The sequence below is a fragment of the Tachyglossus aculeatus genome, chromosome X3 (genome assembly GCF_015852505.1).
Source record: "Tachyglossus aculeatus isolate mTacAcu1 chromosome X3, mTacAcu1.pri, whole genome shotgun sequence".
In the NCBI taxonomy this organism is placed as follows: domain Eukaryota; kingdom Metazoa; phylum Chordata; class Mammalia; order Monotremata; family Tachyglossidae; genus Tachyglossus; species Tachyglossus aculeatus.
The window spans coordinates 22,573,799-22,599,244 of record NC_052099.1 but is presented as its reverse complement, the minus strand read 5'-3'; the positions used below and the strand labels follow the sequence as shown (position 1 = coordinate 22,599,244).

General features: G+C 43.9%; 1 protein-coding gene across 1 annotated transcript; it reads left to right on the top strand.

Annotated features, from left to right (window-relative positions):
• Nucleotides 1–278: 278 nt before the first annotated feature.
• On the top strand, nucleotides 279–24,575 carry OTULIN (OTU deubiquitinase with linear linkage specificity). The gene is made up of 8 exons (XM_038770284.1): nucleotides 279–364; nucleotides 430–741; nucleotides 11,297–11,373; nucleotides 13,110–13,204; nucleotides 15,626–15,769; nucleotides 20,327–20,452; nucleotides 22,249–22,518; nucleotides 23,339–24,575. The coding sequence occupies exons 1-8, from the start codon at nucleotides 279–281 to the stop codon at nucleotides 23,531–23,533; spliced, it is 1,305 nt and encodes a 434-aa protein (XP_038626212.1). The 3' UTR covers nucleotides 23,534–24,575.
• The last annotated feature ends 871 nt before the right edge of the window (nucleotides 24,576–25,446 follow it).

Genomic DNA, 25,446 nt, shown 5'->3' with positions numbered 1-25,446 from the left:
CTGTCTCTATATGTTGCCAACTTGTACTTCCCAAGCGCTTAGTACAGTGCTCTGCACACAGTAAGCGCTCAATACGATTAAAAAAAACCCTTGTATCCCCCCAACGCTTAGAACAGCGGACATAGTAAGAAATTAATAAATTCCATTATTATTATTATGATTATTATTGTCACTGGCGCGGCCTTTCCCTCGCGCCTTTCGGCCTCAGCCTCACAGGCCGCGCCGCGCGTGCGCACTCCCGCTGGGCCCGCGGGTAGGAAGCGGCGGCCACGCCGCGCATGCGCACTCCCGCTGGGCCCGCGGGTAGGAAGCGGCGGCTCGACCGCGGCGTCTGCGCAGGCGCCGGGGGCGGAGCTAACGTGACGTAAGCGGAAGCGCGGGCAGGCAGCCCGGCCGGCCCGCACGGGGGGCTCAGTCTGAGCGCTGCAGGCGTGGGGTCCGGCTCTTCCCTCCCGCCCCCCGGCTGCAACGGCCACGTCGGCGGGCCCCCCCGACCCCGACCCCGACCCGCGGGGCGCGGACTCCGCGTCTTCTTCGGGAGGTTCCCGGATCTTCCCGGCCCCGCATGAGCCAGGGGGCTATGCCCCAGCCGGAGGGCTGGCCGGGGGCCGGACGGCCGGACCCCCCGGCGCTGGAGCCGGAGAGGGCTCCGCCGGGCCGGGGGCAGGCGGCGACGGCCCGGGACCCGGCGGGACCCGGAGGCCCACGGACCTCGGCGGCCACGCCGCTGGACGCGGAACAGTGAGTGGGACCCAACCCCCTTCGCTTCCCCAGCCAGCGCGCGCCCGACGCCGCCGCCGCCGCCGCCGCCGCAGCGCGCCCCCTCCTGGCCCGACGGCCGCGGCTCAACCTCCCCCGGGGGCGCGCGTGCGCGCGCGTGGGGTGCTCCCCCCCACCGGCGCGCGCCCCCCCCCCGGCGCGCGCGCTCCCCCCCATCATCATCATCATCATCAATCGTATTTATTGAGCGCTTACTATGCGCAGAGCACTGTACTAAGCGCTTGGGAAGGACAAAGTGGCAACGCCTAGAGACGGTCCCTACCCAACAGTGGGCTCCCAGTCTAAAAGGACTGTGACTAAAAGCTCCCTTCCGCGCCGCGACTGGGGAAACCGAGTCAGCAGAGCCAGGGAGGGAGCTGCACAGCATCAGCATCCCCAGTGGTGTTTATTGAGCGCCCATTATTACTCTATTTATTCCCACACTGAGCCCCTTCCTTCCTCTCCCCCTCGTCCCCCTCTCCATCCCCCCATCTTACCTCCTTCCCTTCCCCACAGCACCTGTATATATGTTCGTACATATTTATTGCTCTATTTACTTATTTTACTTGCACATATCTATTCTATTTATTTTATTTTGTTAGTATGTTTGGTTTCGTTCTCTGTCTCCCCCTTTTAGACTGTGAGTTGGGTAGGGACTGTCTCTAGATGTTGCCAACTTGTACTTCCCAAGCGCTTAGTACAGTGCTCTGCACAGAGTAAGCGCTCAATAAATACGATTGATTGATTGATTACTTGTACATATCTATTCTATTTATTTTATTTTGTTAGTATGTTTGGTTTTGTTCTCTGTCTCCCCCTTTTAGACTGAGTTGGGTAGGGACTGTCTCTAGATGTTGCCAATTTGTACTTCCCAAGCGCTTAGTACAGTGCTCTGCACAGAGTAAGCGCTCAATAAATACGATTGATTGATTGATTACTTGTACATATCTATTCTATTTATTTTATTTTGTTAGTATGTTTGGTTTTGTTCTCTGTCTCCCCCTTTTAGACTGTGAGTTGGGTAGGGACTGTCTATATGTTGCCAATTTGTACTTCCCAAGCGCTTAGTACAGTGCTCTGCACAGAGTAAGCACTCAATAAATACAATTGATTGATTACTTGTACATATCTATTCTATTTATTTTATTTTGTTAGTATCTTTGGTTTCTAGACTGTGAGCCCACTGTTGAGTAGGGACTGTCTCTATGTGTTGCTAGCTTGTACTTCCCAAGCGCTTAGTACAGTGCTCTGTACACAGTAAGCGCTCAATAAGTACGATTGATTGATAATAATGATAGCATTTATTAAGGGCTTACTCTGTGCAAAGCACCGTTCTAAGTGCCGGGGAGGTTACAAGGTGATCAGGTTGCCCCACGCGGGGCTCGCCGCCTTAATCCCCATTTTACAGATGAGGTAACTGAGGCCTGGAGAAGTTGAGCCCACTGTTGGGTAGGGACCGTCTCCATGTGTTGCCAACTTGTACTTCCCGAGCGCTCAGTACAGTGCCCTGCACACAGTAAGCATTCAATAAATGCGATTGATTGATTAAGTGACTTGCCCAGTCACACAGCTGGTATTTGGCAGAGCCGGGATTTGAACCCGTGACCTCTGGCTTCAAAGCCCGTGCTCTTTTCCCTGAGCCACGCTGCTTCTCTATGTGCAGAGCACTGTGCTAAGCAGCCTGGCGGAGTATGTGAATGATGAGTATGGCATTTGTTAAGCGCTTACTACGTGCAAAGCACTGTTCTAAGCGCTGGGAAGGACACAAGGTGGTCAGGTTGTCCCACGTGGGACTCACAGTCTTAATCCCCATTTTAATAGTAATAATGGTGGTGTTTCTTAAGCGCTCACTATGTGCCAAGCACTGCTCTAAGCGCTGGGGTAGATACAAGGTAATCAGGTTGTCCCATGTAGGGCTCACTGTCTTAATCCCCATTTTACAGATGAGGTAACTGAGGCACAGAGAAGTTAAGTGACTTGCCCAAAGTCATGCAGCTGACATGTGGCAGAGCCGGAATTTGAACCCACGACCTCTGACTCCCAAGCCTGGGCTCTTTCCACTGAGCCATGCCGAATCCCAAACCGTGTCTACCAGCCTTGTGATCCCCTTTCATTCAGTCGTATTTATTGAGCGCTTACTGGGTGCAGAGCCCTGTCATGTCCTGAGGAGAGACCTGTGACCAATCAGTGTATTTGATGAGTGCCTACTGTGTGCAGAGCACTGGACTAAGCGCTTGAGGATAGCAAAGGGATACACTCCCTGCCTTTAAGGACTTTACAAATCCAAATACGATGGATTGATTGGTAAAACGGGTCGCCTTTTGTCCTGGGAAGCAGTGTGGCGGAGTGGGAAAAAAAAACCATTGGCTCAGCGAGCTTATGAGGAGCCTGGTCTCGTTGGACACAGTCCAGAGAGGAGAGAGAATAAGCATTTAATCCCCACTTGACAGATGCGGAAACAGGTATAGAGAAGTGAAGTGGAAGGGGAGGACACATATTATCCACCAAAGGGATGTTCTGAGGATAAAGTAGGGTAGTTGATCCGAAAGGTCTTTGGATTTAGCAAAGCACTATATAACTTGAAGGTAGTGTTACAATTTTCTCCTTATCAGTAGTCGATCAGTAATATCTGTTGAGCGCTAAGGTGCAGACCACTGCACAAAATGCTTGGGAAAATACAGTAAAGCTAGGAGATGATCCTGGCTTTGTCCTGTTTGATTGATTTGACTCATCTCTTATTCAAAGGAGATGTTCAGTGTCACCAAGTACTGTCATTTCTACCTTCACATTTCTAAAATCTGCCCTTTCCTCTCCACCCAAATTGCTGTCACTCGGATTCATTCATTCATTCAATCGTATTTATTGAGCGCTTACTGTGTGCAGAGCACTGTACTAAGCGCTTGGGAAGGACAAGTTGGCAACATATAGAGATGGTCCCTACCCAACAGCGGGCTCACAGTCTAGAAGGGGGAAACAGACAACAAAACAAAACATGAGGACAGGTGTCAAGCCGTCAGAATAAATAGAAGTAAAGCTAGATGCACAGAGTTATTCTGTCCTGCCTTGACGTCCGCTTCTGCCTCCTCGCTGACCTCCCTGCCTCCTTTCTCTCCCCGCTACAGTCCGTACTTCACTCTGCTGTCCGGATCATTTTTCAAAAAAGAACCGTTCAGTCCATGCCTCCCCACCTCCTCAAAACCCTCCAGTGGTTGCCCATCCACCTCCGCATCAGTCTGAAACTCCTCACCATCACCTTTAAAGCACTCATTGGGTTCGTCCCGTCTTACCCTGCCCCACTGGTTTTCTGCTACAACCTCGCCTACACCCTTTGCTCTTCCAACACCAACCTACTCTCGGTACCTCAATCTTGACTACTGTGTTGCCTACCCCTCGCCCACATCCTCCCTCTGGACTTGAACTCCCTCCCCCTTAAGCACTTAGTACAGTGCTCTGCACACAGTAAGCTCTTAATAAATAGGATTGAATGAATGAACAGACGATAGAGCACCACTCTACACCCTTCAGAGCCTTGCAGCTCTTTCCTTTAAGCATCCTTTATTCACCCCACCCTCAGCCCCACAGCACTTATGTATATATCACTAATTTTGTTCATTATCTCAATCGTAGTGCAGAGCACTATACTAAGTGGTTGGGAGAGTATAATACAACAATAAACAGTCATGTTCCCTGCCCACAATGAGCTTACAGTCTAGGGGCAGGGAGACAGACTTCAACAAATAAAATTACAGATAGGTACGTAAGTTTTGTGGGGCTGGGAGGGGGAAAGAGCAAAGGGAGCAAGTCAGGGTGACGCAGATGGGAGTGGGAGATGAGGAAAAGTGGGGCTTAGTCTGGAAAGGCCTCTTGAAAGAGATGTGCCCTCAGTAAGGCTTTGAAGAGGGGAAGACTAATTGTCCGTCGAATTTTGAGGATTGTCTGTCGGTTCCAGGCCAGAGGCAGGACGTGGGCCAGGGCTTGACGGCGAGACAGGCGAGATGAAGGCACAGTGAGAAAACTAGCATTAGATGAGCCAAGTGTGCGGGCTGGGTTGTAGAAGGAGAGAAGCGAGGTGAAGTAGAAGGGGCCAAGTTGGTGGACTGATTTAAAGCTAATGGGGAGGAGTTTTTGTTCGATACGGAGACGGACGGGCAACCGCTGGAGTTTTTTGAGGAGCAGGGTGACATATCCTGGATGTTTTTGTAGAAAAAAGATCTGGGCGTCAGAGTGAGGTATGGATTGGAGTGGGGAGAGTTAGGAGGCTTGAGGTCAGCAAGGAGGCTGATGCAGTAATCCAGGCGGGAGAGGATGAGTGATAGTATTAACATGGTAGCAGTTTGGATGGAGAAGAAAGGGCGGATTTTAGCGATGTCATGAAGGTAGGACCAATAGGATTTATCATTTATTTTCATGTCTGTCTCCCCCTCTAGACTGTAAACTCTTTGTGGGCAGGGAGCATATCTACCAATTCTCTTGTACTTTTCCAAGCGCTTAGTATGTGATCTGCACACAACACTCAGTCAATACCTTTGTTGGACTGTTTCAGCACCTTTTTCCTGATATTCCTTGGGTTAAAAAAAAGTCCTTGCCACTCTCTGCTAGTTAAGCAAAAAGTCTGACTCCCAAGCTGTTGTCTGGGATTGAGAGTTTCCCTGCCTAAAGGGGGTTCTTGCCCAGAATTTTGGGGTTTGGGATATGATCCATGTGGTGAGTGAGTTTGTGAGGCGAAACATTTGAAGCTGCAGGAAAGACCTTATAAATCCTCTGAAGTGTTAAAGAGCCATGAGCTATAGGACAAGGAAGGCAGCATTTAGGTTGCAGCCAACTGTGGATTATTCTAGGTTTTGGTTATTTCTGGGCTGGCTTCTTCACCCTCTTCTTTGCTTCCATCTGGTTATTTCACTCTTCCTAAACACCCCTTCTGGGACTGGGCAAGGCAAAGGACCAGAGGTGGCTGTAACACATACCTCTTACTGTAAGCTCGTTGTGGGCAGGAAACGTGTCTACCAATTATATTGTAGTCTCCCAAGTGCTTAGTACAGTGCTCTGCACACAGTAAATACTCAGTAAATACGATTGATTCTAGAGGTGGCTTCAGAGTCTACCTGCCACTCTCAATTAAAGACCTTTGGTAAGTCAGCAATATATTAGTGGGATACTTTTTAAATCGGTATAGTAATTTCTTCAGTAGCCACATGGATTTTGAAATCATGCTCATGAGTCAACTCCTAATTTGAAAGTGAATGTAGGTTCAACATCTTAAATGGAATTTGAGTAAGTGCTAAGGATTGGTGAGTTTCCTCCCTTTGCCTTGGTATTTTAGAGTAGGTTATAGTACCTTCAGTAATACTGTTTATTACTCAAGCAATTGGGTGAATAACTTGCAAATGCCAAACTTTCTGAACATATAAAACAGCATAACCTCCTCACTGAGGGAAGTTGTGGAATGCCTGCCCCTGTATTAAGGTGGAAATGATAGGATTAGTGAATTGAGAGCTAGCTCCTCTAGACTGTAAGCTCGTTGTGGGCAGGGATTGTGTCTGTTCATTGTTATAGTGTACTCTCCTTAGTGCTTAGTACAGTGCTCTGCACACAGTAAGCTCTCAAAAAATACAGTTGAATGAGTTCCCAAATGCAGCCTTTTGTGAATGATTGAGCCCTAAAAATTCACTTTGGCTGGAATTACATGAGTATTTACTATGGTGTTTGTTAAGCGCTTACTATGTGTCAAGCACTGTTTTAGGCAGTGGGATAGATAAAAGGTAATTTGGACACAGTCATGTCCCCCCCCCCCCCCCCCCCCCACACACACACACACACACAGTCCCCCCCCGGTCCCACGGGGAACTCTGTCAGAGTAGGGAGAACAGGCCTTGAATCCCCATTTTGCAGATGGGGAAACTGAGTCACAGATTTAAGTGAAATGATTTGCCCAAGGTCACACAGCAGGCAACTGGCAGAGCTGGGATTAGAACCCAGGTCCTCTGACTCCCAAGCTGTGCTCTTTCCATTAGGCTGCTTCTTATATTGTTCCTGACATAGTGGTATACTACTACTAATAATAAAAAATTTAGTTAACATTTACGATGTGCCAAGCACTATGCTAACTGGTGGAGTAGATGCAGTGCAATCAGATGAATCCAGGCCGATGCTCTTTCCAGCAGGGCACACTGCTCCTCAAATAAAAGCAAATACATTTCAAGTAAAGAAACAAATCAGTCTGAAATATCCAGTCAGTTGAGGCCAGTGTGTTCTGAGAACCTGAATTATCAGTCAGTGGTATTTATTGAACACATGTTTGGCAGAGCACTTGGGAAAGTGCAGTACAGCACAGTCAGTAGGCATGACCCCTGCCCACAAAGAGCTTACGGTTTACTGTCAAAATATGCTGCATCTCCTGGTTTAGGTATTTGTTCCCTGAAATGGAAGCCATCCCTTATCTTTCTGCCTAATCGACGTAAAATAAATTTTTAAAATGTTCATATGCTGTAATATTTGAAACCATAATAATGATGGTATCTGTTAAGCAGTCACCATTTGCCAAGCTCTGTGCTAAATACTAGGTTGGATAGAAGATAATCAGATTGGGCACAGAGGAGGGAGAACAAGTACTTTATTTCCATTTGACCGAGAAGGAAACTGAGGCACAGAGAGGTTGCAGCTTGCCTGAGGTCAGGCAGCAGGCAAGTAGCAGACCTACCCAGCTATCCTGATTCCCAGGTCTGGACTCATTCCATTAGGCCCCGCTGTCATCTGTGCATGTTAGCACATGCATATTCAGGACCAAAGAAAAATCAAGCAGTCAGTGTTCAAGAATTTTAACAAACTCTGCCTCACCCCTTACATATGGGCTGCTTATCTGCTCATCTTCACCCTAACTACTACCGCTTCTGCTACGTACTGCTTTCCTTGCAGTTACCTCCTAAACATAGCCAGCTCTCTAATTTGACAGTGGTAATGATAGTATTTGTTAATACCCTGTTTGTTAATCCCTTCTCTCCTTCTCCAGCCCAGCCCACCCCCTCCGCTCCTCTGCCGCTAATCTCCTCACTGTGCCTCGTTCTTGCCCGTCCTGCCGTCGACCCCCGGCCCACGTCCTCCCCCTGGCCTGGAATGCCCTCCCTCCGCTCATCCACCAAGCTAGCTCTCTTCCTCCCTTCAAAGCCCTACTGAGAGCTCACCTCCTCCAGGAGGCCTTCCCAGACTGAGCCCCCTCCTTCCTCTCCCTCTCCTCCCCCTCCCCATCCCCCCGCCTTACCTCCTTCCCCTCCCCACAGCACCTGTATGTGTGTGTGTATATATATATATATATATATATATATATATATGTTTGTACATATTTATTACTCTATTTAATTACTTGTACATATTTATTCTATTTATTTTATTTGGTTTATATGTTTTGTTTTGTTGACTGTCTCCCCCTTCTAGACTGTGAGCCCACTGTTGGGTAGGGACCATCTCTATATGTTGCCAACTTGTACTTCCCAAGTGCCTAGTGCAGTGCTCTGCACACAGTAAGCGCTCAATAAATACGATTGAATGAATGAATGAATGAATGAATGTTAAGCGCTTATTGTGTGCCAGCCACTGACTGAGTGCTGATAGATACAAGATAGCTCAGGTTGGGCACAGTCTCTGCCCCATATGGGGCTCGGTCTATTTCTTTGATTTTGTTTTTCTTTTAATGGAATTTGTTATGCACATAGTATGTGCCTGGCACTGAATTAAGCACTGGGGTAGATACAAGATAATCAGGTTGGACACAGACCGTGTCCCACGTAGGACTCACAGTCTTAATCTCCATTTTGCAGATGAGGTAACTGAGGCACAGAGAAGTCAAGTGACTTGCCCAGGGCCACCCAGCAGACAAGTGGTGGAGCTGGAATTAGACCGCTCTTTCCGCTAGGCCACGCTGCTTCCGTTACTACCTCAGATTTTATGGAAATTTACGTCTGTGAGAGAATTTTAAGTGTTGAGTAGCCTCGAACGGTGTTTTTCCTCCCTTAAGCTTCTGAGCACAGTGGTGTTCTAAACACAGTGCTGAAGTATGAGCGCTACTCAAGACTGGTAGAATTTTTTTTAGTGCCTAACGTTTTTCCTTTCAAAAATCAACTCTGGTATATAGCAGTATGTCTGCTGAGTGATGCTTTTATTAGCAGAAATATTCTAGGCTGGGTGTGGGCAACTCTTGGGACATGACAAAAGGTGGCATGCCAAACCAGTTTGCCCGACAAACCAGTCCCAGCCCGGAGGCGCTCACTGACACCCGAGGCTGACTCTCCATTGACACACCCTCCCATCCAGGCGCCTTCTCCATCATCCCGAGATCCCCCAAGGGGCTGTCTGGGGGCAGTCTGCTGACCTTTTCCACTATCCTGAAATCCCCTGGGGGGCTATCTGGGGGTGGGGATATCCACGTCATCCCCCGGGCCGGCCCACGTCATCCCCCGGGCCTGGAATGCCCTCCCTCTGCCCCTCCGCCAAGCTAGCTCTCTTCCTCCCTTCAAGGCCCTGCTGAGAGCTCACCTCCTCCAGGAGGCCTTCCCAGACTGAGCCCCTTCTTTCCTCTCCCCCTCGTCCCCCTCTCCATCCCCCCATCTTACCTCCTTCCCTTCCCCACAGCACCTGTATATATGTATACATGCTTGTACGTATTTATTACTCTATTTATTTATTTATTTATTTATTTTACTTGTACATTTCTATCCTGCTTATTTTATTTTGTTGGTATGTTTGGTTCTGTTCTCTGTCTCCCCCTTTTAGACTGTGAGCCCACTGTTGGGTAGGGACTGTCTCTATGTGATGCCAATTTGTACTTCCCAAGCGCTTAGTACAGTGCTCTGCACATAGTAAGCGCTCAATAAATACGATTGATTGATTGGGGAGCACGGTCTAGTGACCTGAGATCCCCTGAGAGTGGTGGGAGGGTCTGCTGACCTTCTCCAGCCCTCCAGGATCCCCCGTGGCTTCAGCTGTGGCCTGGCCAGCAGACATTGTGCTGTGCACAGCTCTGGTGCTGTAATGACAACTCAGAGGAACAGAAAAAACAGGGCTCTTCTCTTCCCTCCCCTCTCCTCTTTCACCTTCAAAGCACTGGGGTGCCCGCCTCTAGGATGAGACTTTTAAAATTAGGAAAACTTAAATTGTAGTCAGAATTTTACTTCTATACACTTTTTTTTTTCAAGTTGTACAAGATAAAGGGAATTTTTGAATTAGTAAGAGGGATTCTAACACTTAGTCATTTTTTTTTTTTCCCCTCTGGGTGATGTTTGAGTGTACCGTGGATTTCTGGTTTCTGTTTATGGTGGCTCTGGCATGTGCTGTGGCAGTGACATCATGCTTACTGAAGTCATTGGGCATGGAAAGTACCCCTTTCCATACAGGTAGTTTCTAAAGATTGAAACTTTTTTTTTAATCTTAAAAAAGTGAAGGGAGATATACTTGAGACAAAGTTAAAAAGGGAGACTTGAAGGGATAAGGGAAGCAGCATGGGACCGAGTCAGGAGGTCCTGATTCTAGTCCCAACTTTGCCATTGGCCTGCGGTATAAGCTGTGTAGACTGTAAGATGGGTCTATCACCTCTGTTACATTGTGCTCTCCCAAATGCTTAGCACAGTGCTCTTCACACAGTAAGTGCACAATAAATACCTCTGACTGTGATCCACTTAACCTCCATTAGCCCATCTAGCCAACATTAGCTCCCTTAGCATCATCTGCAAAGTGGGAATAGATAGAACTGAGCCCCATGTTGGACAGGGGCTGCATCTGATCTGTTATCTTATATTTACCCCAGCACTTTGCACATAGTAAGCACTTAACCATGTTAGTTATTTCTTATCTATTAAATATTTTAGTGTCGTCCTGTCTCCACCAGATTATATGCACCTTGAGCACAAGCACTTAGTGCAGTGTTCTGCACACAAATGCTCAATAGATTTTATTGGTTAAGGGGAAAGTCAGTCAAATTCCTTTTCCATGGATGTGATATTATAGGTGGAGTAAATGCTACAAAGAGGGTGGTTGAAAATGAAGCTTTGTTAGATACCCTTCTTCCCGTGTTTATTTAGAATATTCAGATCAAAATTAAAATAGTTTACTTAAAGCTCTGTATACCGTTTCATGTAGGTGTAGCCATAAAATCCCCAATTTTTACAGGATCTCACCATAATATTTTGTTTTTCATTTGTACAGCAGCTTGCAGAGGCTGTGTGTGTGTGTGTGTGTATGTGTGTGGAGAAAGAAATTGCATGATTGATGTTGACTTAATTAAAGATTGCAAAGAAAATGATGAAGGTATGCTATTGTGTGCTTATTTCTATATAAGCAAAAAGTGGTGACAACTTCAAAGGGAAATATTTCGCTTGATAGAAAGGTGACGATAGCAAGCTATATATATTTAGAAACTTGAGTGTCTCATTTTAAAACAAATTCAGGTCATTTTAATGTTTTTATAGTATCTAAGGAATGAGTGCTTTCAGAAATTCATAAAATAGGAAAATGTCAAATGTTTAAAATGACTTTTTTGATGTTATTCCAGTGAGGAGGACATGTATCGTGCTGCAGATGAAATAGAAAAGGAAAAAGAATTACTTATTCACGACCGAGAGTCATCTGGTATGTTCAGTTTTTTTCATGACATTTAAAGGTAATATAGTGGAAAATATAGAGAAGAAGGTGCACATTTGTCTGTAGTATTGTCTTTCTCTTTATGAAGGGTAGGATAAATCATATTTGAGAAAATTTAAATGGGGTATGTACATTTTAAAGTCTTTATTTTGGAACCCTAATGTTGCACATATATGAACAATTCCACTTATTGCTAGAGCTCTGCTTACAGTATTTGAGCTACTTGGAAAGTTCTCATGAACACTGAATTCTGAGAGCTATACCTGCATGGTCCCAGATGCTTAGAGATCACTTCACAGGGCCTGAGATACAGGAACAGCATTATGAGAAGGAGCATGGCCTAGTGCTGAGAGCATGGGCCTGGGAATCAAGTGGGTTCTGATCCTTCCTCCTCCACTTGTCTGCTGGGTTGACCTTGGGCAAGTCACTTAATTTTTCTGTGTCCCAGTTACTTCCTCTGTAAAATGGGAATTAAGACTGTGAGCCCTATGTGGGACAGGGACTGTATCCCTAATGATTATCTTATATCAGCTCCAGGACTCAATAAAGTGTTGGCACCGTAAACACTTAATAAATTCCATACCTCCCGCCCCCCGCAAAAAAAAGCTACAACCCCCCCCAAATTCCTCACTCCTTCCCTGACCAGATTTTAGCTGCTTCCTGCCACTGGCTCCAGAAAATTCCCAACAGCTTTGATAAGTGCAAACTGTAAACTCACCTCTTCTGAAAAATATTTTTTATTGAAAAAGAGGCAAAGGAACAATCTTGTAATACTTTTTTTTTTTGCTGGGTGGGGATGGTGGGGAGCAGGGGTTATGGTATTTAATAATAATAATAATCATGGCATTTAAGTGCTTACTATGTGCAAAGCACTGTACAAGCGCTGGGGAGTATATAAGGTGATCAGGTTGTCCCACGTGGGGCTCACAGTCTTAATCCCCATTTTGCAGATGAGGTAACTGAGGCCCAGAGAAGTTAAGTGACTTGTTTGTTAAGTGCTTACTGTGCCAGGCACCGTACCACTGTACCGAGTTCTGGGGTTGATACAAGATGTGTATGTATATTCTAGCAGTTATGAAAAATCAGTTCTTGAATTAATTTATATTTAATAAGTTAAGGCAGCTGCCATTCTAATTAGGAACGAGTGTCTCTTCTCATTCTGCTCTCTGGCCCTCCACAATAAGGCTCATACCAAACCACGTGCAGCTCCTGGATAAGCAGAAAGCCACAGCCCGCAGCTCTGATTTCCTACCAGCTCTGTCCTGGGCTCATTTAAAAAAAAAAATGACACAGAGAAAAAGAAACTGTGCTGAGAAATGAATTCAACCTAAGGTGAAGAAGCAAAGCACTGACTCATTGTGGGGAAATTTTTCCCATGTCCTAACATCAACATAAACAACTTTGCGATGTTTTCTGATGAGAATTTAGAAGCTGATACAAGAACAGTGTTGCTTAAAGTATAATATATAAATCTTTAACATGTGCTTCAACCTTAATTTAGTGTTTTCAGCAGCGGTTCACTTTTGTCAGAAATCAGAAAACACTTGCAGAAATCATTCTCACCCCACTCCTTGACTGTTATGTCACAGTCTCTTCAGTTAGAATAGGAAAATCCCACCATCATGTTGAAAGAGTGTATTGTCATGTGTTACAAACTGTTTTGTTGCTGTTTTGTGCTTCCTCTAATATCATTTTATGTTTTGTATGTGATCCATCTTTATTAGAACACAAATTAAGTGTGGCACCAGAAATGGATATCATGGACTATTGTAAAAAAGAGTGGAGAGGAAATACACAAAAGGCAAAATGTATGAAAAAGGTATGACAATTATACACATGCATATATATGCCATCTTGGTTATTCACGGGGACTCTGCATTTCATATTTTCAAGTTCTCAATCATTTATATTGGACTGTCCTACATTCATTGTATCACTGCAAGTTGATAGTTTCAGTGGAGTATCCACAACAGAAAGCTCAAAGTTAGAGAGTGTCTTCAGGATTAGGGGCAATTTCAGAATCCCTAACAGAATTGGTTCTCTTGCAGTTCCTGTCACTAGTACAGTGTTGTATGTTGCATTAAAGTTTTTCCCTTCAATTCTTTGGCAAATAGCCTAATGCACCCTTGAAACATTTCCCCTTTATTCAGCTTGGACCTCATGAAATAAGTTTTAAAAATAAAACTCTAAAGGTAGCCAGAAATGCTTGGTAAATACATTAAACCATCTCTAATTTGGACTAGATGGGATCCAGTGGGAGTGCAGCTTGAATTGATGAACCCCCTGATATGCACAAATGTGTTTTAATTCAGTTTGATCACAGTATTATGGGCCTGAGTTTCTGTGTCAGGGTGTGTGTTTCTGCTCTGAGCTTAACTTCCTGGGTTGTGTACTGGTCTGATTTTCGGCCTAGAACAGCTGGATATGTAGGTAGGGCATTTGTGTCTCCCATCTATCTAATTCCCCATCCCTTAATTCTTGCATATGCAGGTGTTGAGCAGTTTTGTTAATCCCGAAGCAGATTGAACCTGCCTTTTATTGCTCAAACCTGCTATATTTGGGAGAGAAATAGTGGGCTTGAAATGACAGTGTGTTTTCCATAGCCTTGGAAAACTGTAGTTACTCAGTGGAAGCCTTATAATGAATAGATTTATTGGGACTCCACAGTTTGCACTCTTAATTGATTCCACAGAAATTAGAGTCTAATATCCTTTTGCTTAAAATTTAGATTGCATAAAAATAATGAAAAATGAATTACTGCTTGATATGCCAAATTAACCAAAAAATATTAATATATTAAAAAACTGATAAAACCACAGTTGAGTTTGATCAAATAGCAATGTAAGTATATACTAATGAAATACTTTAAACTTGATAGTAAAATTATGAACGTGTTTTAATACTTAATTTTCAAAGTGTTCTTTCACATTCTCTCTGGTACTGAGTTGCTAACAATAAATGTTGCTGACTTGTACTTCCCAAGTGCTTACTACAGTACTGTGCACACAGTAAGTGCTCAAAAAAGTGATTGAATGAATAGCAATCTAGAGTTCTGAGATCTGCTGTTATCTAATATTAAAATTCAGTAACACAATAGTGAAAGGGAGCTAGAAGAAGAGCACTGTAAAGAACCACCCTTATTGTACAATGGGTCAAATTTATGCTTTTTGGGGATGGGATCAGGCCAAGATGTGCCCTGGTTATTATTATTATTATTAATAGTATTAGTATTATTTGTTAAGCACTTGCCATGTGTCAAGCACTGTTCTAAGAACAGGGACAGACAAAAATTTAATCATCATTCATTCATTCAATCGGATTTATTGAGCACTTACTGTATGCAGAGCACTGTACTAAGCACTTGGGAAGTACAAATTGGCAACATATAGAGACAGTCCCTACCCAATAACACGCTCACAGTCTCGAAAAATTATGGTATTTGTTAAATGCTTACTGTGTGCCAAGCCCTGTGTACGTATATATTTATATATATATATATGTTGTCTGAGGGAACCAGTGTAGCAAAGTGCTGGAGGTGAGTGACAACGACTAGTAGGCTTGACTGGCTGAATGGGAAAGGACTAAGTTAAACTATAGTGGGAGACTTGTGGACCCTGAATTTCTACTGGGATTTAGAAGGAGTTTTACTCTGTCACCATCGTTTTCATTCCTCTGAGAGGCTAAGACCTTCTTCTGCAAATGACTTGAACCATTAACCTTATTTTCTAGTAAATTTTTCCACATAGCACTTTGAACTGCTGCTTTTCTTAGGGATGTAGCAGTTAGGGATATTAGCTGAAGGAGAGTAACCCTCACACTGTTCCTTCAAGCCCCCATGACTCCAGTAGGGAATGGGATGCTGAACTGGATGAACTCATCTGACATTTCTCCTTTACACAAGCCGGTGGTAAATTTAGGGAATTCATCAGCTGCCAGCAAATTGATTTTTGAGATTCATCATCTGTATTTGTATGTCTTGGTATGTCTTAAGTCTTTGTGCTGGCAAACTGTTCTGATGTTTCCATAATCCTGAGGTCTATTTTTTTTCCACATTACCTGTTATTTATATTTCCCAAGGTGACTTTTGGGCCAAATTCTTCTTTGTCAAACTCGATAATTTGAACAGCCACCGGCTCGGAGATCAGGACTCATTTATTCACCCTGAATAAAGCTTGTTCAGCTTTTTCTAAGATGCGTGGACATGACAATCATCATTTCGGCTTATTTCTAATTGCAACAGGGCTACGAAGAAGTTTCTAAGAAATTTACCTCTATAAGGAGAGTGCGGGGAGACAACTACTGTGCCCTCAGGGCAACTCTGTTCCAGGCAATGAGCCAAGCCACTGAGCTCCCGACCTGGCTTCAGGATCAAGATATAGTGAAGGTACGATTCATTCTTCCCAAAAAACCACAACATGAGATTTTGAATATGATTTTATAATCCGTACTTCCTTCAGTTTTACAAGGCTGTGGTGCTGTTACATAATCTGTTTCCCAGGAGAATAAAGGGGTGCCATTTACTTGAGCATCTGAGTTATATGTGCACCTTCTGCAGTTTGTTAAAGGACCCTTTCACTTTTCACCCAAGGTGACAGACCTGATCATAGCCTGCCCTTTCCTCCCCTCCGAGATTTCCTCAGAAGTGTATGTGTTCTCGGGGTCCTTGGCTGTCCACTTCTGAGACACTTCTTTTAGACTGTGAGCCCACTGTTGGGTAGGGACTGTCTCTATATGTTGCCAACTTGTATTTCCCAAGCACTTAGTACAGTGCTCTGCACACAGTAAGCGCTCAATAAATATGATTGATTGAGAGTACTGTCCTGTAAGAGCACACCAAAATTCCATGGTATGCCCTGCATCTGGCCAGGATCTTGGAAAAATAATGCCTAGACCAGCACTAGGGTAAGAATTGGAGTTGAATTGTCTCAATGCGTAGGGTGATAAACAGCTGCCTTCCTGAGGAAGTTTCTGCCTTTCTGTCAGTAGTGAGATTATACGTTTGGATGCGGATACTCAGAACCCATGAAATAAGGCATTTTTTTTTTGAAAGGGTAAAAAACAAAATTCCCAAATCTCTTGGTAGCCTTGAATTAGATAACATTGCAAACCAGGACCGAGGTATCACCCATGCTAGGTAAAAAGAGCATCACCAGACAACACAGATTTAGTTATTGAAACCTGAGACTAAGATCCAGGTAACGATTCTTTCAGGCTCTCGCTACGAGACACACATTACTGGCATGCGGATCCAATGTAATTTGGTTTTCTTGGGAGTTTTGGTTGGTTTCCTTATATTCCCACCATTTATTTAGTCCTCCTTACTCTGAATCTTTGTATGATTGTTCAGTTGCTACTAGAGTAGTGACTTTTTGGCACTAGAAAGATAATGTCATCCTCAACAAGAATTTAAGCACCCATAAAATGTGAATCACTGTCTAAAGTACCAAAAGAGTTAAAACAGATAATTTTCAGTTTTGAATAATGTTTAATGCTTGAAGCATTAATCCAGTGAAATCATGAGAAGAGCTTTGTATTGACGGAACGTTCCTGTCTGTACTGTTCTTCAAAATCAGTCCTTTTATTATGTTTAAAATTATTTCTTAGATTAATTTGGTATTTACATAAAACAATACAGGATTTAACCCACATTGTAATGATCTATTACTGAGATATGAATCTCAACAGGTTATTTGGCAGGCATTTAGAATCACCCCATTCTAAACTGAGGCCAGGGTGCAATGAATTAGTACCTCTCATCAGGGCATATGGAACCATTCCAATAATAATAATAATTGTGGTAATTTTTAAGTGCTTATTCAATGCCACGCAGTGTCCTAAATCTTGAGGTAGATACAAGATAATCAGGTCAGATACCATCCCTTTTCCTTGTGGGGCTCACAGTCTCAGTAGGAGGGAATGCAGATATTTAGTTCCTATTTCAAAGATGAGAAAACTGAAGCAAAGACAAGGTCACACAACAAGCAAGTGATGGAATCAGGATTATAATCCAGGTCCTCCTTTTCCCAGGGCCAGACTTTTTCCACTAGGCCTTGCTGCTTCTTTAGTAGTCAAAGTGGTAATTTATTTTAAATCCCACATTATTTCAGAGTCTCTTCTAGATCTGCATATTTATCTTTTCTGCATCTGACTTTGAAATAGTTTTCCTCAGGGGGACAAGAATACTCGTAAACCTCTGCGTAACTTTATTTTAAAGTTTGTCAAGCAGCATATTGTGCCCTGATTTCATTGGTTACTTATAGCTCTCGTAGTTGCTCTTTTTCATCATACTCACATTTAAAATTATAGTACTAGCCCATTTGGTAGTTTTCAAAAATACTTAATTATACTTTATCAATAGCAACATTATTCTGCTTGTAGCTATAGCACCACACTAAATTTAGAACACCTTCTAATTTCATGATTGTCTCATTAGCCAGTAGGCACTGTCTGCACCTAAATTATGTCAAATTTCCTTTACCCCACCATGTCAGAATTTACCACAACAAATCCTTCAGACCCTGCAAATAGTAAGCTCTGCTCAGCCTTAAATTATACACTGTTTATTTGCAGTTACTCATGAGGCATGCTTAATTAATGAAAACTTCAGGCCAGTCTGAATTTTTTCTTAAAACTTTGAAGCATATGCATCACATGCCTGAGGGTCCTATGAGAAGTGGTGGTTGGAGGACTCTAGTTGCTGTACCAGTTTCTTTTCAGCTCCATAGTCTTCAAAAAGATTGCATATGTTTATATTTGTTGTTGTGCATTCCAACAGTGCACAGGAGGAAGAAACAACACAGACATTAGAATGAGAAAGACCAGCATGGCTTTCAAGATCTGAGCAATCCTAAGATGCCTAAGTTTCATACTGTCAAAGCTTCGTGAAACTCTACTGTTTCGTTAAGGAAGTGAAAATCTTATTGCTGACCTTTGTTAAACCATTGTGCAATCACAGAGGTGACTTACAAATGGCAGCAGTCGGCACCTATGGCAGTCCCAGAGATCTACTTTTCTTTGATCACAGATTGCTCTCACTCTCCCTAGCAGCCATCTCAGATGCTTGCCCTTGGGTGAGGGACTGTGTGGGTCCATTTGATACAAGCACGTCTTACTGGTTATAGGGCTTACCTTTCCCCTCTTAACCATGGGTGTTAAAGCAGTGTTCACCTGAAATGGCAAGGGGTCAGAAGTCAATCAGAAGTGGGTAAAATAAGCAAGTGCACAAGAGATTCTCTCTAAGTATCACTTAATCATGAGGATATAATCTCATGAATAGCAGTGTCATCACCAACCAAAGGATAACCCTTCAGTGGAGTCCAACTTTCTGCATGGGGGTGAGGCCTGTACCCACCTCAGCAGACAGCTCCCTCAAGCTATTTGAGCAGTTTCACCAGCATTACAGATGAGGTGTACTCAACATGAAAAGGCAGATCAACCTGCCAGCAGTGAGGTCCTGGGACAGAGTCAGCACACTAGCATTGAGCAGTGCTCACAGGAGCACAGCCCTGCTAAGTAGGACATGGAAGGAGCAAGAGTGGTAGCTACCCAGGCAACTTCCGAATGAAAGGGGGGAAGTGCACACAGTGATGGCAGGGTGAGTGAATTAAAGACATAAGGAAGCAGAGTTTCAAACAATGCAGCGTGCTGTTCAGCGGCCACCGCCAGCAGACCAGACAGATGGATGGACAGGCAGCAACTGAGGTTTTTCTCTGAGTGGAGTCTTTTCAACGATCAGCAGAAACAAGAAGCAGAAGCCGCCTGGGTCGCTTTGCACCAGCAAGGAGATATTTTTACGTGTCCGTAATGTCTAATGGAATGTCGGATGCTTATCTTTTTTTTCTGACCCACTGGCATGCACAGATAAGATTTCAAGCATCATCTTCCAAAATGAAGTCATCTGTATATGTATCAGAGAAAAAGAATTCTCATCCTAAAGGGCCTACAATTTGTTGACACCCATTTAGATGAATGGATTATTTTATTAAAACTAAAAAGTTGGCCTGATGCCTTAAATGAACTCCAATGTCAGGTAGTAAAATTACCTGAATTTTTATTTCCAACCACCCTTGATGAGAGGAAAAAATTGTACAGAACTGACTTTGCAACAGTGGCACTGCTAATTAATCAGTGGTGTCTACTGAATGCTTACTACGTGCAGAGCGCTGCTAAGAGATGAAGCCTGCAGTTTTATTCATTCAATCCTATTTATTGAGTGCTTACTGTGTGCAGAGCACTGTACTAAGTGCTTCTTCCACAGGTGTGTATTCCTCTCATGGTAATTGTCATTGTCATAGCAGGTTAACTGATACTGTGAATGCCTCCTGTTAAGAGTGATTGAATATTCAATTCAAGTTGTGTATGTGTGAGTGAGAGAGAGAGAAAAACACCTGGAACATGCAAGGTTTATTTTCTCTCTGATTTTAATGTAATGTTGTGGCCGACAATCTGTGCTTCATTTTCCCTTAGGAAGAAGGGGCTGGTTTTATATAACATCTTTAGCACTTCTGCTGTTCCACAGCAGCTCCCTGAGTCTCACTTCAGGTAGTTATGTGGGTACTGTGGTCCAAAAGCTTCACTATAAAATCACCTCATCAAAAGAGAGGCTACTGGTTGGAGAATGGCTAGATCCTTGCCAGATATAATTGAACTTTTCAAGGTGACCTTAAGGAATTCAAACAAAGGCTATCTGGCTTTAATAACTGCATGAGAGGTGTTTTTAAAACGTTGCTTTTTCCATCACTGATCATCATGTCTGATTTTAAAGGCACTAACCCCCAGAACAGAATGATCACACACACTCAGGTACTGCCTGCTGAATCTGAAGAACGTATTTGATTAAATGGATTGATGCAGGTATTGAAATAAGAAAAAGCTCTTGTCTCTTTGTTGGAGGTAATAGAGTCAGTCCTTGTATAGTAACTTTTGTTTCTTTATGATCTAGTTACCAGAAAAGCTCATCAGCAGATACAGCTGGATCAAGCATTGGGAACTTGGCCTCAAACTTGCTGGGAAGGGAGAGGACCTGAGTGACAAAATTCAAGAATCCCTAGCTCTGTTAAGGAGGAAGGTTTGGAAAATTATATGTTTGTTTTTCTAAATTGTAAAATAACAACTTGCTTTCTCATCCCCACTCCTATAAATTGAAGAAGATATTCAACAGGGTTTCTGGGAGAATTGGAGAAGAATTATTTTCTAGGAACTCAGAGCGTTTCCATCTCTGTATTTGAGCTTTGTGCTTGAAGGCACAGATGAGGTGAGGGGACTCCCTAAATTATTTTCTTAACTAGTCAATCAGTGGTATTTGAGTGCTTACTGTGTGCAGAGCACTGTACTAAGTGCTTGGGAGAGTATAATACCACAGAGCTTGTAGACATGATCCCTGTAATCAAGGAGGCTACAGTCTAGTTATTAAAAATCGATTAAATGCTAGAGTGTCTGATTGTTATAATGAGAAATAGGCAACCAGGATGTCGAAGTAACCAAGAAGAGGAGGCTTGGCCGACTTAGTGTCTTTTAACTTCTTCAAGACTCAGAGCCAAGTGAGGTTTGTCCTGTGGGCTAGAGCTGAGAGAATATTTCACATGAAAAGACATCAAACTGAGAGGGCTAGGAGTGACAAGTAAAGTCATATACTTTAGTTCAGCGAAGCTGGAAGTTGGTATGCCGTTGAACCTCCGGGAGTTATTTCCTCTTTTTCAACCAACACTTGTCTAACGTGCGATCACGCCTTAATCATAGTTTGACTTGTCTAGTCAACCGATTTTGAGACTACATTCATAAATGTGCACATTGTCAATAATACTAGGTTTCTATCCAAAGGAGGCTGTATTCTGACTGGCCGTAGCTAATTTGATAGGTACCTTCTAGGAGATTTTCTCGCTCCCCCTTTTCTCACCTCTGCATGTGCACATGTGCTGATACACACACATACATGCATACCCTTCCCCTCCCCCCCCCCCCCCCACCAGTAGCACAGGTTTGTTGGCTGTAGAAGCCTCTCCCTCTCCTTCCCCTGTGGTTAGCTCTGAGCTGAAGTGTTTCTGTAGCAGGGCTTTGGTGTTGTGGGCTTTATGCTCCTTTCTAATGCCCACACCTATCTCTTTCCGGCACCCTTCCCTCTTCTAATCCCCTCTTTCTCCCCCCCACCTCAGCCCCTACCTTTCGATTTTGCCCTCCCCTCCATCTTAATCCCCCCTTCTAGACTGTGAGCCCACTGTTGGATAGGGACTGTCTCTATATGTTGCCAACTTGTACTTCCCAAGCGCTAAGTACAGTGCTCTGCACACAGTAAGCGCTCAATAAATACGATTGATTGATTGGTTGATTGATTCCCAGTTCAGCAGAGCCTAGCATTGCTCCTTCTCATCCTCCCCAGTTCAACCATTATTCAGGTCTTTAAGCTTTGGGAAGCATTCCTGCCTAAGATTGTCGACGTTCAGTGTCTCACCCTCATGTATGGCTTCTAGGTCTTGTTTGTTTCCCCCACCCTCACCACTATTTCCTTTCCTTTATGTGTATGCAAGTTGCCTCCATTAGAGAATGTTCTCAATTTCCAGTCTCACTAAGAATTGTTCAGAAGGGAAAGGGGAGAGATGAAGCAGCATTCTCATCTTGTGGTTCTCCACTTCCTGCTTTCCCAGAGTCTGTTTAGGAGTTCTGTTCACTTTGTTTTTATCCCCACTGTACATTCTTGTTTCCACCTATTACTAAAAGTGAACTGAGGTTTTTGAATTTCAGTGTTATGTATTCTTGATCACTGTACCCTTCCCCTGACTATTAAGAAAATTGTCTGAGAGATTCCTTCTGGTAAAGGCTTATTTTATTTTTACTTTTTTATGAGTGGGGAAATTCTGTTTCTTACAGTGGGCCAGTCTGGCTGAAATGAAAATCACGGAAGACAAGCAAGCCGCTTGTGATGAGCTGTTTGGAAATGAGGAGGAAGAATACAGCCTCTATGAAGCTGTGAAATTTTTGATGCTGAACACAGCTATCGAACTTTATGATCATAAAGAAAATGGAAAGGAAGTACCATTTTTCTCTGTGCTTCTGTTTGCTCGAGACACATCCAGTGATCCCGGTCAGTTGCTGAGGAATCATTTGAATCAAGTTGGGCGCACTGGTGGCCTTGAGCAAGTAAGCTGGGTCACTGGAGAGGTTTGTTACGGGGTCATTCTGTCCTGGCTTGATATCTTTGTCTTAACAGGGAGTAAGACAAAGAAGCAGCATGGCATAGTGGTTAGAGTAGGGCCTTGGAGTCAGATGGGACCTGGGTTTTAATCCCAACTCTGCCACTTATCTCCTGTGTGAGTTTGGGCGAGTCACTTAACTTCTCAGTTATCTCATCTGTAAAATGGGGAATAAAACTGTGAGCCCCACTTGGGACGTGGACTGTATTCAACGTGATGTAGCCTGTGTCTGCCTCAGTGCTTAGTATAGTACCTGGTACATAGTAAGCACTTAACAAATACCATTTTTAAAAAAAGGTGAAAGGCCTTGTTTAAACTTCTCAGCTGCCTGTGCTTTTTGAAAATCATTAGTTTCTCTCTTTCCTTTGTTGCACAAAGTAGAAAGGTAGTCCTTAGTGTGTAATGGCATCGTGGTCTTTTATATTTAAGCTTTAGAATTTAATGTGTGTATAGGAGAATTAATGGAGTTTTAGAGAAAGGAACATTGTTCAGAGTCTCAGCTGAACTCAGTACACTTTCCGTGCTCAGTACCTGGAAAAATGCATAATTCAAAATATTTAATACATTTTTCTCCCAAGGCCATTTTCGGACTGTTTTAAAGAACCAGAAATCACTATGCCATTTCCTCTGTGGGAAGTCTTCATGTCTGGGCAAGGAGAGAGACCTATCTCTCCTCGAATAGCAGTGAAATAATGCTTTAAAATGGCATGACCTTCATGTTGACTAGGTTTTACGCCTCAAACTGACTTGGTCTCTTGTTATTTTAGGTTGAAATGTTTCTTCTGGCCTATGCTGTGTGCCACACCATCCAAGTGTATCGGCTGTCCAAGTACAACACCGAAGAATTCATCACCCTGTATCCGACAGAGCCCCAGCAGGGCTGGCCCATGGTGACTCTGATAGCTGAGGATGACCGGCATTACAACATTCCCGTCAGAGTGTGTGAGGAGACCAGCTTGTGAATCCAAGCGGCCCTTCTTCTGAGCTCCAGGGGCTGGGGCCGAAATGACAGGTCTCTGTCATCCCTAAGCCCGAGGGACCATGCTACAATTTATGAGACCCTCCCTCACCGTATATGGTATCTGAATTTAGATTCCACAAAAGACTACCTTTGGACCCTACAGGAAGTGGATCCATTGAGCATAGTCTTTTCCTGGGTGATGGGTCACATTAAGAGGCCTATACAGAAGGTGTAAAGTCCATGCCTCTAATAGAGCAAAATACCTCTGGATTAGAGACGCCGTTCACAAGGAGACGTACTGTCAAAGCCAGACCTCCCCACAGTGAGAAACTGGCATTTGATTCTTTTAGGAAGGGATTCAGGCAGTGTTTTCAGCGGTGATGGGTCTCTGTGATAGTCTTCCTATGCAATGTGCCCAAGTGTTCGGGCTCTGGAAGTGAATTTAGTAATACCACTTGCTTCTAGGCACTCTTGCCCCATTGCTGCAGCTGGACAAGGATGCGGAAGTTGGCTTGTGGTGGTTTTTGGTTTTTGTTTTTTAATGTTGGAAATGAAATATACTTGAGGGGATTCTAATTAGGTAATGAGGAGATTAGAACACATTGGAGGGATGACCTGGAGGCACAGGGAGACCTGGCAAAGGGGGCACAGAGCTTATCCGCTCAGATCACCCTGAAAGAAGCGGGTAGATCTCTAGGAGAGAGTTGGTCCTCCCTACGTCTGGATGGTCACAAAGTCCAGGTAACGTCAGGTTGCTGTAGTTATGGAGTGCCAGGATTTTAGTCTGAGGCTTCACTGTGCAAGGGATGGGTGGGAGCTGTATGTACCTAAGGTTAAGATTTCTAGGCCCACTGTCCATGAATAACCATATTTACTCTTTTTTTCAAGTTATTTAAGTAACAGCGGGCAGCTGTATCCCAAGGTTGCCAAAGTTGTTGATTAGGTAGGTCACTCTGATATTTTAATTTGGGCCAAAACACGGTGTATTAATTCTAAGAATAAGAATGACAAATTTAATAAATTGCAAAAGTACAATAACCTAATTAATTTGGGATTTGTAATAATTTGAACTCTCAGGGGCAAGAGCTGAGTTGTGCTCGTCATGTTGGGTGCTTTGAGAAAAGCAATCGAGTTATATAGGCTAAAGGGGCTGGCTGTCAGGCCCCGAACTCCTGGCAGAGAAGCCCATTTAGAGCTGGGGCTGCTGCCCACTGGTCATTGAGAAGGAGAGGAGACTAACATTTCCAAAAGGCCCATTGGACCGGAGACTTTACACCCATGTCCACCCCTTCAAATTCTACGGGTACCTTTCCAGTTGCATCTGACTGCATCGAAGATGTCAGGATGAGATCTACCATTACTCATTTCTCAGTACCTAAATAAATAATAATAATAATGATGGCATTTATTAAACACTTAGTATGTGTAAAGCACTGTTCTAAGTGCTGGGGAGGTTACAAGGTGATCAGGTTGTCCCACAGGGGACTCACAGTCTTAATCCCCATTTTACAGATGTGGTAACTGAGGCACAGAGAAGTTAAGTGAGGTGCCCAAAGTCACACAGCTGACCATTGGCAGAGCTGGGATTTGAACCCATGACCTCTGACTCCAAAGCCCGGGCTCTTTTCCACTGAGCCACGCTGCTTCTATGGTATGCAATAGTGCTTACAACCAGGGAGGGGCCCGCAAGCCAAAGGAGGGATAAGAATAAAAGTTTGTTCAGGCGACTCATTTTTTTCTTTTGCAGCTGAGCACTTTTATTTCACTCTTGCTAACACGCTGCCCTGAGTCTTAGTGGAAGGGCACAATAGCTCCGCTCTCAACCAGGGAGTTTTTGTGATGCAGTAGATCGGTGTTGCCCTGGACAGCGAGCAGCATCTAGCAGCTTCTCAAGGTAGCGTGATTCTGAACCTT

What these genes read in the sequence shown, in the direction of transcription:
- OTULIN (XM_038770284.1), top strand. Translation starts at nt 279, where the DNA reads ATGCGCACTCCCGCTGGGCCCGCGGGTAGGAAGCGGCGGCTCGACCGC. An exon ending in GGGGGCGGAGCTAACGTGAC is followed by an intron (nt 365 to 429) that starts GTAAGCGGAAGC and finishes TGAGCGCTGCAG; the next exon opens with GCGTGGGGTCCGGCTCTTCC. An exon ending in AGGATCAAGATATAGTGAAG is followed by an intron (nt 15,770 to 20,326) that starts GTACGATTCATT and finishes TTTATGATCTAG; the next exon opens with TTACCAGAAAAGCTCATCAG.